Source organism: Bactrocera oleae, chromosome 2 (genome assembly GCF_042242935.1).
Source record: "Bactrocera oleae isolate idBacOlea1 chromosome 2, idBacOlea1, whole genome shotgun sequence".
Taxonomy (NCBI): Eukaryota; Metazoa; Arthropoda; class Insecta; order Diptera; family Tephritidae; genus Bactrocera; species Bactrocera oleae.
Genome location: NC_091536.1, coordinates 41,361,328 through 41,380,553, shown reverse-complemented (window position 1 = coordinate 41,380,553; position 19,226 = coordinate 41,361,328). Strand labels below are relative to the sequence as shown.

Sequence of the window (19,226 nt, the reverse complement as noted above, 5' to 3'; positions counted from 1 at the left end):
GCCAGAAAAATCCAGAATCGACAATAAACTGCTGGAACCAACTAGATAGCGAAATTTGTATTAGTCAGAATGTTCGAGTACCGAAGTTTTGTTAAAAATATACTATATAAGAGCTGCCGGAAGGAGCAGCAAGCACAGTTCTAATTAGAGTACTGCCGTGTAAAGAGCAATTAAGATATAAGTGAGCAGTTGTAATTTGGGATAATCAGTAGTAAAGCATTAAGTTGTTTTAATTGGGACTTTTATTTAACAATCCAGTGTTCGAACTCAGGAGTGAGTTACAAAGTAGACGATTTATCGAGAAATCCGTTACAGTATATTACAAGTATCATATTGGATTGCCATCTTGTGAATATAATATAAAAATTTCGATTAAAAATCAGGTGTTGATCGTATAAGGGTGGAAATTTAGAAGCCAATATAGTTTTCAATGCTAAATCATGTAAAAATAAAAATTTTATCCAATATAGAAAGAAAAAAAAAATATTTGGGGTGGACCACCCTTAACATTTAGGGGTATAAAATTTTGGTCGATTATCATACCTACCCTATAAGCACACCAAATTTCATCAAAATCGATCTAGCCGTTTCGGCGGAGTTTGCAACAATTATATATTAGATTTATAAATTAGATTTATAAAATTGCTTGAAAATAAATTCTAAAGTATATTTCAACAATGTCAAAAATGTCTGCCTTTCCTTTTCTCTGCCTCCAATATATCCTATATAATGATTTCCGACTTTGCACCTGACTTTTGACCGTTTATGTTGGTCAAAATTTGTGATATTTTAATAAAATTAAGTGGATACGTTTTCCTCAAAGTTATAAAATTATATTATTGGTTTGGCGCTCAATATACAATATATTGGGCTTGGTCTAAGCCCCATATCCCTAATATAATGAATTTCGATCCTCTAGTTGACATTCGGTTGAGTTTATATCGCATAAGTATATCTCATTTGAGGATGATTTAAGTATAATTTTCGCCGACGGGAAGTAAAATATAATAATAAAACTAAGTGAGTCTATGACCTTCAAAATAAATTAATACCTTACCAAATTTGATTGAAATCCCTTCACGTCGAACAATGAAGTTGAACCCTTTCGCTACATTTTGCAATATTGTCAATTCTGAAGGTATTTCACCGCCTTTGATTCTTGCAAGTTGTTCGGTTGCACCCGAACTTAGGACTTTCTTATTTGTTTGATATAAAGTTTTGCTAACACCTCTGAGTATTTCGCCGACTTTGATCTTTCAATTCATAGGACATGCTCTACGTTTTGAAAAGTTCAACTCTTTCCAAAATATTCTGATTTTCACTTATATTCTATATATATTATTAGTTCTCTATTCCTTTAACTGAGTCTTTAGCAGTTGAAAGTATAGCCTCAGTTAGGACTCGACTGAGCTTAAGGGCATTGAAATTATTTGTCACTTAAGTGGACCTCGGGATTAACTACTCGAGTTCCAATGAGTGATATATCATCATTGGTCATAGTACCAGATGTTATATGGTTTAATGCAATGGCAAAGGCCTTATTCTCCCTTTGCCTCATTATTTATTTTATCTCAAAGTATTTGAATAATTCCCACAAAGGGGGACCAACTAAAATACTGTATGCATCATTGGGATTAGATTAGGAAGATAATATCCACCTATCTCCAACAGGTTAGAGTTGCTTCATATCACCAAACACTATGATTCTTTTTGTGCATCTTCTCCTAAGTCTATTTCAATATAAAGACTTTCTAGAACATATTCTAGTTCTCTTTGCTCAAAATCATCATAGTTTCTTTGATTCGCCTCAATTAGAATACGATGTGTTATGCAAGTCTGCTCATTATCGCGCGTTTCCATTTCGCGGAATTACTCAACTCTGACATAGGGCTATACCTTCTATACCGAATTATACAAGGATTGGTATGTTTTTTAACAAAACCGCTACCGTCTTTAAGAGTCATGACAACCTCACTTTTAAGTAAATTGTCATCTTGCCCAACTTCTTCCCCATAACTACTGTCTTATGCTCTTCTATTGGACTTAAAATATTTATACGTAAATGCAAAGCGTTTCTAACTGATCGGGTCTTTGAACATAACGGTCTAAAATACCGGCTACGAATATTTCAGTCGAACCTAAGGTTAGGTTATGAAGTTTCGCCGTTATTGTTACTCGGCGCATTGGAAAAACATACATCTATCTATTTATTTATATTAACATAAAATAAATATTTTGTCTTCAAAATTTTACTCTGTTGTTATAGGAAAAAGTACAATCATTCAAAATATTAGGCAACATTTCATATGCGCAAGGACTGTTGACAAAAATTTAAGTGTCTCAGAATATATACTTTTGATTGTATAAAAACGCAACAAACATGTTTAAGGTAAGTTTTGTTGGAACCGAACATTTTATACTATTGCAACTTGCAAGGATCAAAGTAAATAAAATACCCTCAGGTTTTGGAAAACTTTATACATGGTGGCTTACGAAACGTGCTACAAAAACAAAACGTAATGACTTTTTTTCTGTGTGAGTAATCGACGTACATTTTTTTTTTTAAGTTATTTTCTAGATTTTTTAAAAATGAATGCTTGGGATACCGAAAATAGAGTTTGGATAATGCAGCGGTACCATGCTTTGCAGTCCGTCATTTCCATCCAAAGGGAATTCAAACGGGATTTTGACGGCACTCCGCCGAATAGATGAACTATTATGAGGGTGGTAAACATATTGTAGAATCTGGAAGTATCGCAAGAAGACCGTACCATTCATATGTTCGTACAAATTCGTATGTTCGTGTTCAAGAAATACTCGTGGCTGTTGCATCGTCAATTCAGGCAAATGAAAGAGTTTCGACTCGTAACTTATCGGCGCAGCTTGGCGTTAGCAGACGATCATTACAACAGATAATTCATAATTATTTCTGATTCTGTACAAAGTTCAAATAACAAGCCAGTTAAGCCCTCTCAATTTGCCTATTCGTCTGGAATTTTGCCAAAAAATTATTGAAATGGCCGAAGAAAACAATAACTTGATAAATTGCCTGTTTATGTCTGATGAGGCCCATGTGGATATAAACGGAAACAAGCAAAATTGCCATATATAGAGTGAATAAAACCTAGAAGTAATCCACGAGCCGGAACTTCACCCAGAACGAGTCCTTGCGTGGTGCGCAGTTTCATCAAGGTGTATTGTCGGGCCATACTTCTTTGAAGAACACGATGTAACAGTAACTGTCACTGGGCACTGTTATTTAAAGACGTTAAATGAATTTTTTACGCAGAACTGCGCCGAAGACGTATCCCTTTCAATAGCGGGCAATAGATAGAGCAACTGCACACATAGCCAGACCGGTTATTGCGGAGCTCCAACGAAATTATAATACAAATTAACATCAAGAAACTCCACTTTCCGCTGGTGTCGCTTATGCGTGGCTGAGCATGGAGTTTAGTCACGGTCCATAATTTTCAAAAGTAATTTATTTTATAAAATAAAATAAAATTTTCTTTACAATAAAAAAAAAATTGTAATGCATTGAATAAAAAAAATGTTATTACGGTTTGATTTTATAGCACGATTCGTATCCCACCCACCCCGTATTAAAAAATGTTGCGGAACAGTTTAACATTCATTATTCGACGAAATCGTCAATGGATTACAATCAAATTTGTGTTTTTAATTAAATTATATTTATATGTCATTTACTCACTTAGTTTTATTACTATATTTAACTTCCCGTCAGCTAAAATTGTATTAAAATCATCTTCAAATGAGCTACATATATAAACTCAAATGGAGGAACTAAATTTAATATAATCAGTTGATGTTGACGTCAAGCAGAGGATCGCAATTCCCTATTTTAGGGATAGAAGGTTTGGACAAAAGTGTAGATTAATTTCATTCATATTCCCACACAATTTTTATGAAAACTGCTTCATTTAATTTTATTAATGTCTAACACATTTTGTCAGGAGGAAAGTCGGGAATTATAATACATGCTATATTGGAAACAGAGAAAGGGATGGGCTGATTAAATTAATTTTGACATTGCTGAGATATACTTGAGATCATATTATTTTCAAGCATTTTATAAATATATAATATAGTACGATTTTAGATTTTAGATAACTGGGGCCTTGAACAGCTATCGTTCGATTTTGACAATTTTTACACTTGTGGTGGCATACCTTAAAGGCACTATTTGTGAAAAATTGTATTCCGATATGTTCAAAGATGCTTGATCTGTATACTGGAAGTGAAATAATCAGTTGCAATATATAGTTGTGTTATATGGGATGTAGGCGTGGTTCTAGTCCGGTTGCTCCCATTTCGCACTGTAACATAGAATTGTTAGGGTTATGTTGAAATTGGTCAAGTAGGAGCAGAAATATGAAATTTCTCTTAAATATGGGCGGTGCCACGGACGGAGGAACGACAGTCACCCGCTTTTCTACTTATCTCGTTTCTATCTATCTCGATTAGTTTTAGGTGATACAAACAACCGTTAGTTGAACTTTCTCTATTTTTCTCCCACACAAAGTGCGCATTTTTATATGCAAAATATATTATCCAAGTACTTCAAGTCATTTAAAGACCTCAAGCAGAATCTAGAAAGTAGACTCAAAAGCTTGAGCAGGGTTAAACCAATAAATATTTTGTATAAGAATCTTTTATTCTGTAATATTGAGGATCTAGAAGAACATTTACGGGAAGAATTCAGTCAATTTCAGACAGCTTCCTTAAGGCCGTGCTATAGAGTTTTGGAAAAGTATTGAAAAATATAAATATTCGCTTTTAAGAAATTAAGTTTGTAAATTATATTCTAATATGTATAAGAATGCGTATAGATCTAGGCTTACATATAAGCATTTAGGAGACCTGCTTTACATTACATTATAATAAAGAATGCATTTATTTTTAGTTAAAAATTTTGAATGTTATTTTAATCATCAATTGTACAATACCGCGATGGTTACTACAATTCTGTGGTAAACTGATTTCTTGAATATTATCCACCTAGAGGTCTCACACAAGTAATCATAGGTTTAACTAAATATTTTCATAAATTTCTTTATATATTTAAAAATATTCCATTCTCCCTTTTATGTACAATTTGAAATAAGACTTTATGCATTTCTGATATATAAAACTTTATATCTTAGTACTTACATGTGTTCAAAATCTGCGGTTTCTGTATCTATGCCAACGTAATCAGCCTCCTCACACAGCTCTTGTGATGTTACCAAAAAAAAAATTTGAGTAGGAGTCAAATTCAAAGATGGTAAACGAGCCATTCCTTTTATCGGCCCAGTTACAGATAACATTGAATGATATGATATCTGCATTCCTCCAGAATGTATTAGTATTTCCATTTGACTGTGATTTGAGAAAATCTTTACCGACTCGGGTACACAACGAATTGCTTTATCCTCGAAGCTTTTCGTAATAGATCGTAAAATTTCTTTGGCAATGTGTACGCCAACTGATGCATACTGTAGATATGGCGGTAATCTGTTATCAAAGTATGGCACCAGTATAATAGACAAAGGAACCACTAAAAATTAAAAAAGGAATTGAATATTCTTGTCTAATAAATTTTTCCATTTAAAGTAGATAAAGTTGTAAGACCTACTGTTTACTTATTTATCTAAAATCTACACACAGTTGAAATTAATAAAAGCTAATATGTACTGAATTTCTTTGTCCGTCGAACTTCGATCAAAAAAATTCCGAATATAGGTCAGATAGCCTAGTAATTCATCTAAAAATCAAGTATATATTGTGCTAATGAACTAACTACGAGAGGATTCAGAAAGACACCATATACACAGATAGCCAGGCGGCATTGCTAGACTCAAAGATTAATTCCAGCGTAGTCAACAAATGTAGAAAGACTTTAAGCTTGCCGGCTGGTCAACTGCACTTGTCCATAATTTGGGTTTTAGATTACAGGAACATTTGCGGATAATATGAGATAATAACGAGCCCGATAGGAAGAACCAAAAGGGAGCGTAACACACAATTGAAAAAATAGCTCGGAACAGAGCAATAACTGAAAGAAACAAAACGGAACAGATATGGCAAAAATATGCCAAGAGAAGAACTAAGGACTTATTAAATAGTTCCAGGAAAAGTATACACCGACTTACCGCTGCAAACTCGAAGGGATAAGGAAACGGTTCTACACTTTCTATGTGAGTGCCCAGCTCTATTCAAACGCGACTTAAACTCTTGGAATGCATCAGGTACAAAACCTTGAATGTCTATCAACAAACACCACAACGGAGATAAGTAGTTACAATGAGGGCACCAAATGGTTTGAACACAACGATGAAACGAGATAGCAAAACTTAAAGGTTTTACGATAGTGTATCAAAATGGTGCATATAGCGCTAATTGAGCCCAAAGGGATATCTACCTACCTATGCCCATTTCTTTAGTTCGCGAGTGAAGGTAGCCTCTCTGTTTGCACATGTACAAAGCGTTCAGATGTCGTTGATCAGACTATATGCGAGCACTAATCACAAAACAATATACATACCGACGCTATTAACAATGATAGGGAAATCGATTTTTCCATATATTGTCGGAACATGTTGATACAGAGAATAACAGTTTTGTTCAGCTAACGGTTGTTTGTATCACCTATAACTATTCGAGAAAGATATGGAATTAAATGTATAGAAATAAGGACGACGAGCGGAGTTGAAATCCGGGTGACTATCAGTTCGTCCGTGCGTCTGTCTGTGCAAACTGTAACTTAATTTAAAATCAATAAATCGTCATAAAATTTTGCTCTCGTGTTCGTTGGTCAAATCGGGAAAACGGTGTTGTAGATGGCCGTAATCATAAGAGCCTATGACAAAATAGTAAAATGAGCGTCGCACCTCTGAAATTCCATATCTCAGAACACACTTTACAAATTTCAAGCAAATTCGCTTCATAACATTTTCCTGACATTCCCATATGACATCATTATAAATTCCATCTAATTCTTTTACCAAAGAATGTTAATACAGAGAATCTATTAGTGCCGTTTCACATTGGGATTCAAAAGTGTCTGATGTTTTTCAAATTTTCTTTTGGTGTCGCTCTGGGCATTCACACGGTCAAAAAGAGTCCAGCAACTCGAGTCTAGTTTTTCTGCATTCCTTTTCACAAAATTTTCGTAAATATTTGTGCAGTTCGACTGCGCAACACTGCGCAACACTGCGTGCTGCGTATTTCATTTGTATGTTGAGATGATGGTCACACATTTTGCTTGCAATGAATTACCATGAATATGGTAGAACAATATGCATAATACAAGTACCTACCCGCTAAATAGTTTCAAAGAAATACTAAAGACGGGAATTTCCTAATCCACAAGAATGTATTGAATATCCGCTACTAATATTTTCAAGGCCAAATTTATAATAGGAATTTCCAAATCTTTAAGTATTAAAAACTCATAATTTCTTTACTCCGTATTATAAATTCATAATTTCTTTACTCCATAATCTATATCTTAATTTTCTCCTTATTTACAATTTGTCATAATATTTCTATTATTCTATGCATACGTATTTGCATATTACATACAAAAATAGATAACAGAACTCAAATTTGCGATCGAATTCATTTGAAACCGAGCGCTCTTGCAACCATTCAAAGAATTTGAAAGTGAAAAGGAATGCTGAAAAGGGTAGCAGCGAGCTGTTGCGAACAAGAACACAAAGCGTGCCACCCGAACACGAGTGGCACGGTCCTTTCGTCTTTCCTCGTCGTCCCCTCGCCCACAATAAACTGGTATGAGACTCTTTTGAGTCCCTGTGTGAAACGGCACTTAACATTTTCTGGTTCCAGCTGTTCTTGCAAAAAGCAAAGAGTGAAGACATTGTTTATGCGGCACAAGGAGAAGCAAGCATCAGCGTACGTGTATTTAAGAATGTATGTGTGATTGTCATATTTGTGTAAATACCCATAAATAAGGGAATATTCAATAAACCTAAACATACAGTCACCGACTATCCCTCGTGCCAAGCAGACGCGTTTTTATACTCTCACAACATGTTGCTACAGGGTATAATAGTTTTGTTCACCTCACGGTTGACTGCATCACCTAAAACTAATCGAGTTAGATATAGCGTTATAGTATACTTATAAATGATCAGGATGAAGAAACGAGTTGACCGTCCATCAGTCTGTGAAAGCTGTAACTTGAGTAAAAATAGAGATATCTTTACGAAATTTGGTACACATGTTTCTTGGTACCGTAAGACGGCTAGTATTGCAGATGGGCGTAATCAGACCACTGCCACGCCCACAAAACGACATTAATAAAAAACAAATAAATTGTCATAACTAAGCCCTACAATAAGATATAAGACTGTTATTTGGTATACAGGATAAAATTAAGGAGAGGCATCTGCTGTTTAATTTTTTTTAAATAGTGGGCGTGGCCCCCGTTCAAAATTAGACAGTGTACGTGGCACGGCCCGCTTTTAGGTTAAAACACCATTTTAAATTCCACTTGATTTATTAACTTTACACTATGCAAATCAAGCAAAATATATAAAGAAATCGCAAACGAGTATGCCGTTTGACTTTGCGAGAGTATAAAATGTTCGGTTACATCCGAACTTAGGCCTTCCTTACTTGTTATACTTACTTGTATGCAATTTGCACAAAAATCAAACTGCAGCCTTGAAGTGGAAAATATAATAAATACGGTATATAGGAGCTTCAATCAGAATCGTTATAATATTTGCTTCACTTCTGAAAGGTTTTAACAAAATGTTTTTTATTCTTTAATATCGTTAAATTGCCTATTGCCAATTGCAGTTGAGCGGCGATGTTGGTCGTAAGATGGCAGTAGTGTTGCTTGGGTTTGTCTGGGGCCATTGACTCTTCGTCGCTGAATTAGATCGCTGTGTGTTTTGCGAGCGATGATGGTGTGATTTTCCGTCTGATCCTCAAATGGCTACAGATGGCGGTCCCATAACCCTTTACATCCTAGGAGCGGCGACAGGTGTAGCTGAGGCTCTAGGTGAAGATTGTGGGATTGTAATAGTTATAGATACATACCATATATACATATGTATATATATTACAATTTTTTATTAATCGCATTTGTTCGGCTTATATTCGCATATATTGATTAAAAATCGATTGTATTTCGAATGTTACGAGTGAATTAGCAGTATAACTTTTAATTAATTAAATTAAACAAGTATTTCGGTTTTGGTGAAATTAGTTCTTCGTTGTTTGGAAGAAAATACAGTTTTAAGAGTGGTCGAGTTAATATGCTCTTATATGACCATCTGATCCTCGATAAACCTTTACAATGCGACCCAGTCGCCATTCCGTTCTAGGAAGGCATTCGTCCTGTATGATGACGCAATCTTTGAGGTAATATTCGTTCCATCTATGGCTTAATGCATGATGATTCTTGATTTTGTCTCATCGGTTTATTAAAGAGAGTGAGAGAGAGAGAGAGTGAGTCTCATTATTCGCCATCACTAAGCCTTCTTGTCTTCTTTGTTCTAGCGATAAACACAAAATTATTGGTTTTTCTCGATTTAAGTACATAAATACAAATCAACGCTTCGATGCCGCCCAGAAATACGACCACTGTATCAATTGTCTGAGCAATGGTCACAGAGTAGCTCAGTGTGCGTCGAAACATCGCTGTCGCACCCGTAACAGAACGCATCCTACGTTCTTACAACATTATAACGCAGCTCTACCTACACATGCAACGACAATATCTCCTTCTATTTCGCAATCGTTTCAAACTTCGTCAACATCATATTCACACAAACCTCATACATACAACCAGCTAGCAGCCACGCATTCGCATATGGAGACATCAGACCACGGGCAGGGCATTTTATACCCCCCATATTGCATACCAACCTGACGCTGAAATTGACACAGTAATCTGGAATTTGCCAGCCAACACAACTTTGGCCGACGAAACTTTTTTCAAACCTCGACGCATCGATCTGTCGCCTGGAACAGAGGCATATTTTGAAGTCCTCTCTGGCGATCAAATTAAACTTGGCCCAACATTGCAAAAGACATTATTCGGCTGGGTGGTTTCTGGAACATACCAGTTGAAGCACTATACACCTTTAAAGTCATGTCTGCTGTTTAGCGAAGACTCTATCGACACAAACATGCAACCCCTTTTCTGAACTCGAAACTGTCGACTAACCACCCAAATCTATTTAACCTGGTCATCACATTTGTGAAAGTCACTTTCTATCCACAATATATCAAGATACTACTGAACGCTTAATTGTAAGGCTGCCTTTTAAGGACAATCCCGCTGCATTTGGAGCCTCATTCGACATCGCTCGTCGCCGATTTCTTGCAATAGAACGACGTCTTTTACATTCGCGGGACACTTATTTCCAGTACGTCTCGTTCATGGAAGAGTACGAACAGCTTGGTTACATGTCTATAGTAAAGACAACGAACTTGGATGAATCACACTATTACATTCCACATCACTGCAAACTGAACCCTACAAGCACATCAACAAACTTACGAGTAGTGTTCGACGCCTCTTGCCGAACTACGACACAAACATCGCTAAATGACTTACTTTTGGTTGGGCCAAGGACATGTTGCTACTGCGCTTCCGTCTGTATCGTTACGCCATCACCGCAGATGTCAATAAAATGTAAAGGCAAGTATCCTTGAATAAAAATTAGCGTAAATTTTATTATATTCTCTGGCGAGCTTCTCCAGACGCAGATATTCTCACATACCAGCTCAACACTGTGACATATGGCACTGTCTCAGCTCCATATCTAGCAGTACAAAGCCTTCACTACTTAGCATATTATCATATGAGTGAATTTCCGATGGGCGCTGCGGCTGTAAGGCATGTGTGGTGCGGATGATACTAATGCTTTACACACAATAAAGACAGAAATTGTTGTGATACTTCGACACGATCAGTTTCCTCTATCCAAATGGCATTCCAATCTTCCAGAGTTCATGGAAAGCCAAACTATGAAAGATCTAAGTATTTCGGATGATTCTAGTTATAACATGTGCACTTGGCGTGACATGGAATCAACGACAAGCGACACGTTGTTCTTCACATTCACACCAAAACAAGTTCAAAATTCTGTTACAAAGCGCACAATACTGTCCATCGCTTTATTCGTTGCTTGGATTCCGACGAGAATAGACGTGCGTGCACATCGTTGCGATTAATTAGTGATTTTTTCGATTCCCTTTTGTGCGGATTTGTTTACGTGAGTGAGTTGGCACCAATATTGCCTGGCGCGTGCTTATAGCGGTAGGGCGATTTGTTGGTACGATCGGCGTTGAGTACTGTTGATGCTCGGTTAGTGACCACGTGAATTATTTTCGAAGGGCACATTTTTGCGCGTTTGTAAATTCTTGTGTATATTTTTGGACGTGTTTTTGGGCGGTAAGTACACATAGTGTTTTTGTAGTGTACTGTACCTTTAGGTACTTAAGTAACTTGGTTATTCACGTTGCTGTTGTTGGTGAACTCTTCACATGGTCCCAGTACTATACTGTGTGTTGCACGTACCTGGCGAGCAGCTGTTTCGGCATTTGTTGAGTAAGTGCCACCTGCGTCAGAGGCGAAAATGCCTCCACCACGGAGGAGATGGGTTAGGTCCCTCGCTGGAAGTGAGGAGTCGGGGCCATCGACGGTAACGGTGGATACTACGTCAGGAGACGGGGCAGCGGGGCCACCGGAAAGGTCCCCGCCACGGCAAAAGGCGCGTATGGGCTCGCCGGATAAAACGAGCGGTGAAGAGGGATTAGCGGGGGTGGTTGTGTAAGCGGCAAGGGTGACACCGCTGAAAAAGGGGCTGTTCACCCCTCAAAGTTGGGCGGGGGTGAAATGGGTGTCGCATGCGTTGATATGAACGCGAAGAAAACGAGCGCTGAAAAAGTTTCCAAGGGGGGTGGCGTTGACTGAAGATTTTCAGACGGAGACCGCGAAGGGGCTGATGGGGCTTGCTTCCAAATATGAAGCACTCCTAATGACGGTAATTATCGAGAATGCCCATCCACGTGGTCTGGTTGATGCCCTTAGAGAAAGCTGTGGGAGACCCTCCTCGCCGCCGGGCAGGTCAATGCCGGCTCCATCGGCACCGATGCCTGCGCCCAGTGCTCTCACCACCCGTGATAACCTCAAAAATAATTATGCTCACGTCATACAATTACATGTGAATCGACGATTTACATACGCACGAAGATTTCGACGGATAAGTTGCAGTACATTTACTCACGTCGAAGTCAAGGCCCGCATCAGTAAAAAAAAAACAGTCTTTTTCAAAACTCGAACTTTGTGGTTCCCATCTTCTCGCTCGCCTGTATGCTAAGGTAAAGGATATATTCACCACTGTTCCCGTTACTACTTTCTTTTGGACTGACTCGCAATTAGTTCTACATTGGTTCAAACAACACTGTGTTACGCTGTCAACGTTCGTGGGCAACAAGGTATCTGACATATGGGAACTGGCTGCATGTGGACAATGGAGGTACGTGTCTTCCAAGGGAAAACAGCCGACCTAATATCTTGAAGCTGCCTAGCTGCTGAGCTGAAATCTTCGATATGGTTTTCTGGTCTTGAGTTTTTGCTGGAAAATGCACTGAAATGGCCAAAGCACATTGCCGATATTGAGCTTGACATGGACATTGTGAACGCAGAGAAACGCAAGAAGACATTTGCTGTAGTTGCGGACAAAAGCTTACGGCAACCACCAAATCGCCATTTCCTGACGAATTACGACGCGCATCTTGTTGCATTATCTTCAATATTCAGCAACAACATTTTTCAAACGATATTCAATTGCTTCGCAATAACCAAGCTATAAAAAGTAACTTGAAATTTCTCACTCCATTCCTGGATAAACGGGTTTGAACTCGTGAAGGTTAGGGGACGTCTGGATTATGCAGACTTATCAAACGCTCAAAAGCACCCGATTGTACTACCATTGTAATTCTTAATTTGTATTACCTACATTTACGAAATTTTCACGCAGGCCCAAAGGCTTTGGTTTATCAGACCACCAACTACATGTCTTACACCTGCACGCCCATTTGTACGTTGCGGAATCGACTTTTGTGGACCGATAAACACATATCTATGAATTCGATGAAACCCACCTATTAAGTCCTACTTAGCTGTATTTGTGTGCCTCGTAACTTAAGCGGTGAACATCGAGGTGGTCTCCGACCTATCAACAAACTCATTCTAAAATGCATTGACGCGAATGAGAGGTCGCTGCGATGTGGTATCTTTTGCGACAATGCTTATGCTCAAACAATTCATATTCTAGGATGAAATGCTAAATTAAATCTATAAATGTTGTTCTCCTGATTTTATTAATTTTAATTTTTTACCACCCAGGGCACTTCACTTCGGCGGCCTCTGGGAAGCCGCAGTAAAGAGCGCAAAAGGGGTGTTAAATGGCACATTGGCAAACACTAAGTGAACATTCGAAGAGGTAAACACCGTTGCTGTAGAATTAGAAGCCATTCTTAATTCACGTCCGCTATGCTCAATGTCATGATATCCTAATGACTTTGGTGCACTGACAGCTAGACATTTTTGGGTCGGTGATTCATTGCGTGGCTTGCCTGAGCGCTCACTAGAACTGAACAGCATCTCACATCTTGATCGCTACAGCACAATCACTGCTATCAAGCAAAGTTTAAGCATCGCTGGTCACCAGATTATGTCAATGAACTGCGAACCCATACCAAACGGAGAACACCTTCACTTGATCTCATTGAGGGTGCTTTAGGGATCATACATAACAAAAACCTGCTCCCGCAACGCTGGAGACTATGTCGAGTCGAATCAACCGTGCCAATACACAAATTAGCCATTCTTCTGATTTTTTGAAAGATAGTTCTTTCAACGGGGCCGGGATGTTGGGGCACCCTTATGACCTGTGCTCCGGATAAAATACTGTCATAATTCTCATTTGATATGATTCGTAAATTCAATTCAGTGCTTATATTCACACACACACACACATACGTGCATTATACTCATCAATCTCTTTTTATTATTTTCTCAAACTTAAAATAAATCATTGGCTAATGAATTGCTAACAGGAGCATATCGGATTTAGTTATTCGGTCGATCGATGGAAATATAGTACGGTTTTTACACTTTAGTTATTTTGCACGATACCGTTGACCGCACACCCCCAAATATTATAATATTTCAAAAAAAGCAAGAAAAACGCTTCTTGCTCCAACACATACAAAGATAGCCCCTTACCTTTTTCTGAATGAGGAAGACCTTAACAGGGAATGCCCTTATCTGGCAATGTCCACACAGTAACGGTGAAGGAAAAGGCAAAGTTGCAGCGTTCAGGTGTTAGGGCTGACATGATCTGCGTACGCATTTTGTGTTTGTACAAAGTGCCTTGTTTACATATTAAAATCACCTGTTTGACCGTGGCTTTAGTCGCGGTATATAAAATTCTTGTTTTGTACTTTTGTTGCATCAAGCGATGCTCATCATGTAATGTAAGTTAACGCCGATATATTATATTAGGAATAAATATGTAAAACGGGATTTCTCAGGAATAATAATGGTATGTCGTTCGTTATAACTAAGGCTGCAGTTCGATAGTCTATCACTTGCCCGGATTAATCCCTTAGTGTCCAAAAATGGATTTAAAACGAGAAGTGAGCTTCCCTTTCCTTCGAGAGGTCATCTTTCGAGTAACTTTGAATTCATCCGACTGAAATAACGAGTTTGTGTATATGTATGTGATAAGAATGACCTTGGAATATTGCAGATCGGAGAGCGTTAGTTGTGCGGAAAGAGCATTTGCTATTTCTTAAATTTTTTGTTTAAGTCTTTGGGTAATTTTAAATTGGTGCTCTTGGGAATAATGAAAATCGGTATAAAATATCATCCTAATCTGGAATGACATGAAAATTTTAAATTTTCCGGCTTTCAGGAGGTATGATATTGCAGGCGGGAGATTTTGGCCAGAATTTTTGTAATTCTGTTAGCCGCGTACGACCGTTCCACCAGAGTTCTAATAGTTCAGCGTACGTCAATTTCTGCACAATAAGCCTTTTTAGAGCCATCCTACGAGGTCGAAAAGTTTTGTCACCGAAGAAAATATTTGGTGATTGCTTCTGGCGGACATTGCAGACATCAACTCATTTATATAGGGTGATCTATTTCGAAGTTCTCTGCCTTTTTAAAGAAAAAAACACAAAAAATTAAAATGTAATGGGGAACATTTATTATCATTCATAAGAATATTCTTTGGCATTAATTTTTTGAAGATTATTTCTCTTAAATGTTGGCCGCGGCTACGCCTCAGATCGTCCAACCGTTGAGTCTAATTTTCGATGAATCCTTATAGCATTTCCACTGGTAACTGGCGAATGGCACGCGTGATGTTTTGCACCAAGGCCTGAATCAAAGATATAGACTTAAGACTTTACGCAAAGACTTTAGGCTTTACATATCCCCACAGAAAAAAGTCTAACGGTGTTATATCACACGATCTTGGTAGCCAATCGCCCGGCTCAAAACGGGAAATTTTATACCGAAATGTTCTCAGAATAAATACATTGATTGATGCTATGTGAGGGAAGTGGCGCCGTCTTGTTGAAACCCAATGTCGCCGAAATCACGTGCTTCAATTTCAGGCATCAAATAACGGCCGCCATTGACGATTACGTTCTCACCGGCAACATTTTTGAAGAAATATGGACTGATGAACCCACCAACCACACTAAAACCTTGTTTCTTCTGGATGAAATGACTCGGCGGGAACCAAAAAAAAAACAATTATTCGTTTGCTGTTAATGATTATACTTTATTTTACATTCTCCCCTTTTGTTTTTACATTTATGCATTTGTAGTCATTCCGACGAAATCGAAATTATTGGTACAATTGGGTCATTGGCTTTATGATGTCCAACTAGCTTGTAGTTTGTCATCATTACTTGTTTTGGTTTTAGAACGTAGCGGTGACGTAACCCCTCCCCCTCTTGATTGGAGACTCCCGTAAGTTTTCACCAGTATATTAATGTCTGAAACTTTACGATTTTTAAATTATATAAATATTACGGCAAGATGTAACGAAGCTTTTTGCTGCCCCCTGCTTCTTATGGTTTGCTGAGGTATACTCGCCGTGTCCAGGGTTCGTTACAATAAATTTGTAAACTGTGGGGCTCTTTACAAATCATACTTTATTTGTCTTCCAATTACACAATATGTAGATCCACTTTCAATCGCTCAATATTTAGATCCTCGTCGTAGGAGCGTCACCCGATGCTGGTGTTCATTCCACTTTCAATTACACAATCTCTGGATCCGCGTTGTAGGAGCGTCACCCGATGCTGGCGTTTCGACAGGGTAGTGGTTCACGTAACCCGTTAGCGCATCACTATCACGCGGAATTACGGAGAGCAGTGACAGCGGCCGCGATGCCAAGCGTGGAGCAGGTCAGAAGATCGACTCATTACCCACTTCACGCGTGACTTCCGGCCTTCGCACATTAAGGAGTGAAATGTCTGCCAGAGGATCGACTCACTGCGAGACATTCACTCCTTACCGCCGGAAAAACGTCGTCTGCCTTTCCGCGCTCCCGTTGAATAGTTAGTATACTATCGCGTATACTACCCTGTCGCGCTCTGGGTGTGCTACGCATTCTATCTGGACATTTAGTTCTCACAAAGAATTATTGCAAAGATGATGATAGTAGTAGCGAATGTGTTCCAAACTATTGGTATGTATTTTTAAAAACATATTCATTAATTTTTAATTCAATTGTTAAATATTATGAAATTATGGCCTGATATATGCAGAGTTCTTTGATTACATGTACTATTAATACATGTTTTTCTATAATTTTTTAATAACAATAGTCTGTCTTTTATTGCAATTAACTCTGTTTTATTATTTCTTATACTTTCACAATTGTTCCTTAGCATCCATAGGTTTGTTTCTTTTAGTTTCTTAACATTTATATTTTATTGCAATTAACTCTGTTTTATGATTTCTTATACTTTTACAATAGTTCCTTAGCATACATAGGTATGTTTGTTTTAGTTTTTTTGCATTTATATTTTCTTGAAATGAACTTTACAATTTCATTAAGTATTTGAATAACAAAAATTATTTTACTGCTCTGTGTATAAGTTCATATTTTGTAATTTAAACATGTCTACATCGTATTTTATAAATTCTTCTTTTGTTAGGATATTTTTTAATTCATTATATTGAGCCTAGAAGCTGCATTATTATTTTGCAACTAGCAAACCTGGCGAACCCCGTTTCGCCACCAGATGGCTTTGTTTTATGTAATATTTCGTTTGGTGATTAAAAGATGAAGAACATTTTTTTTTTGTTTTATATTTGGAAAGGAAAAATTTTATTTCATTTGAAATGAAAAATGAAGTGTTATTTAGTTGAACTTCTCTAAGTAAATGAAAGTGGATCCAAAGTAAAAACTGAATCGAAGCGTTATACGTGTCCGCAAATTATCCGTTTCATTGAAGTGCTCTTTGGAAAACCACATTTTTTGTTTTTTGGTCTGACGTTAACACAAACAAAGCGGATGGTTTCCCAACTCGTGAACACGCAACGTATAACTGCCCATGTGAAAAACAATGATTTTCTAAATTTATCCCGCAAACACTAAGCGATTGGCCATGCGACTTGTTAATTGTCATTGCGAACGCAAGGCGAACTGGAAATTGCAATCGTTTGAAGTCAAACGGAAGATCAGTCGAAATATATACATTTTCACCTGCGTACTTTCCGTTAATAATGGTTGCTTCAATCAAATTCGGCATAAGTCTTTTTACCGAAAATCGAGTACCGTTGCAAAGTCGCGGCGGATTCAAATTACGCAATATCATAATAACTGTACCAACTTTGAGTTGCAAGTTATATGGTGGAAATCCTGGTAACTCCAGAGAGTTCAAAAACTCCGTTGGATAATTTACTACATCATCGGGATTTGTTATGGAATCAACGGAATTGTATGTCACCAAATCGCCAGCAATTTTTGATTGAATGGTGAAACTCAGTGCCTGTGCATCATTATTCTTTGCGGCAAGAATTGCTCGTTGACTTAACCAAGCATAATTCTGATAATTCGCACTAATGGTTTGGAAAACATTTTCAAAAATAGCTAATTGAGAGTCTACAAATCGGCAAAAGTCGTTGGTAAGAGTAATTAATCCAGATGTCGCATCAACTCTGACTTTTCCATTTCCAACAGCTAACAATTGTTTGGAAAATTGTGCAGCAATTCGATCATTTTGAAGTTGAACTCTCATATTAGTGGTCCATAAAGGTGATGCCTTCAGGCAAGCATTCAATTCATCTGCAGCCGTTCCACGGGGAATTACTGGCAACGTCTGCCTGTCAACAATAATTGCAGCAACATCATTAACGGTGGGTGCATTGAATCTTCGCACATGTTTACCTGTTGGGGTACAATCAGCATTTTGACAAATTTGTGCGTATCCGATGGCATGCGTTCCAATGCTGTTTTGAACATATTAACCACAGCATTATTAGCGTGAAAAAATGCTTGCAACTGTTCAATAATTCGTCTCTTTAACTGTTGTGTTCCCTGTATATTGCACCGCTCATTCAGCTGATCGACCATCGACGAAATGAAATATATTTGTAGAAATTTATGCGGTTCATCTGGTGTTGGCACCATTGAACCATGCAAATGATATATTTGTCCTTGTATCTGTAATTGCAAACAATCATTTGTTGAAGAATACGGTGTAACTTATGATCGTGTGATGGTGTTTTTTTTTGTCATGCGAAAGCAGTTATTGTATTCAAGGATGTGTTGAAGAAAATGGCTGGAATCGGGATCACTTCCATCGAACAATGGTTTCAGTGGCTGTGGTGGTGTAAGTAATGGATCCAGTTTGACTTTTCCACTTGCGCAGCACAATCCAGCCGTTTCTCTTTTGAACTTTAACGCATTGCAATATCGGCATATAGTCGTCATTGGTCCAATATCTAAGTTTGCATCATCACTGTAGTTCGCAGTGGGATCAGATTGGAATGCCAAGCGATTGTATGATGCCAATGATCTTCGTGTGCTCACGCGTTGTCTCAATCACACGTGTTGCTGGCTTGCATGCTTGTGCGGCGGCCGATGTTGGCACGTCGTCCTCTAGGCATTTTGGGCTATGGATAGAGTGGTGAATTTAACCTCAAA

General features: G+C 37.9%; 1 protein-coding gene across 4 annotated transcripts in view; it reads right to left on the bottom strand.

Annotated features, from left to right (window-relative positions):
• Nepl16 (Neprilysin-like 16) overlaps positions 1-19,226 on the bottom strand; it is a 1,095,435-nt gene that overhangs the window by 364,288 nt on the left and 711,921 nt on the right. For all 4 annotated transcript variants that reach the window (XM_070113033.1, XM_070113031.1, XM_070113030.1 and 1 more), the window contains exon 9: positions 5,176-5,560. In XM_070113033.1, coding sequence (XP_069969134.1) covers positions 5,176-5,560 — 385 coding nt within the window. The remainder of the gene's footprint in view (positions 1-5,175; positions 5,561-19,226) is intronic.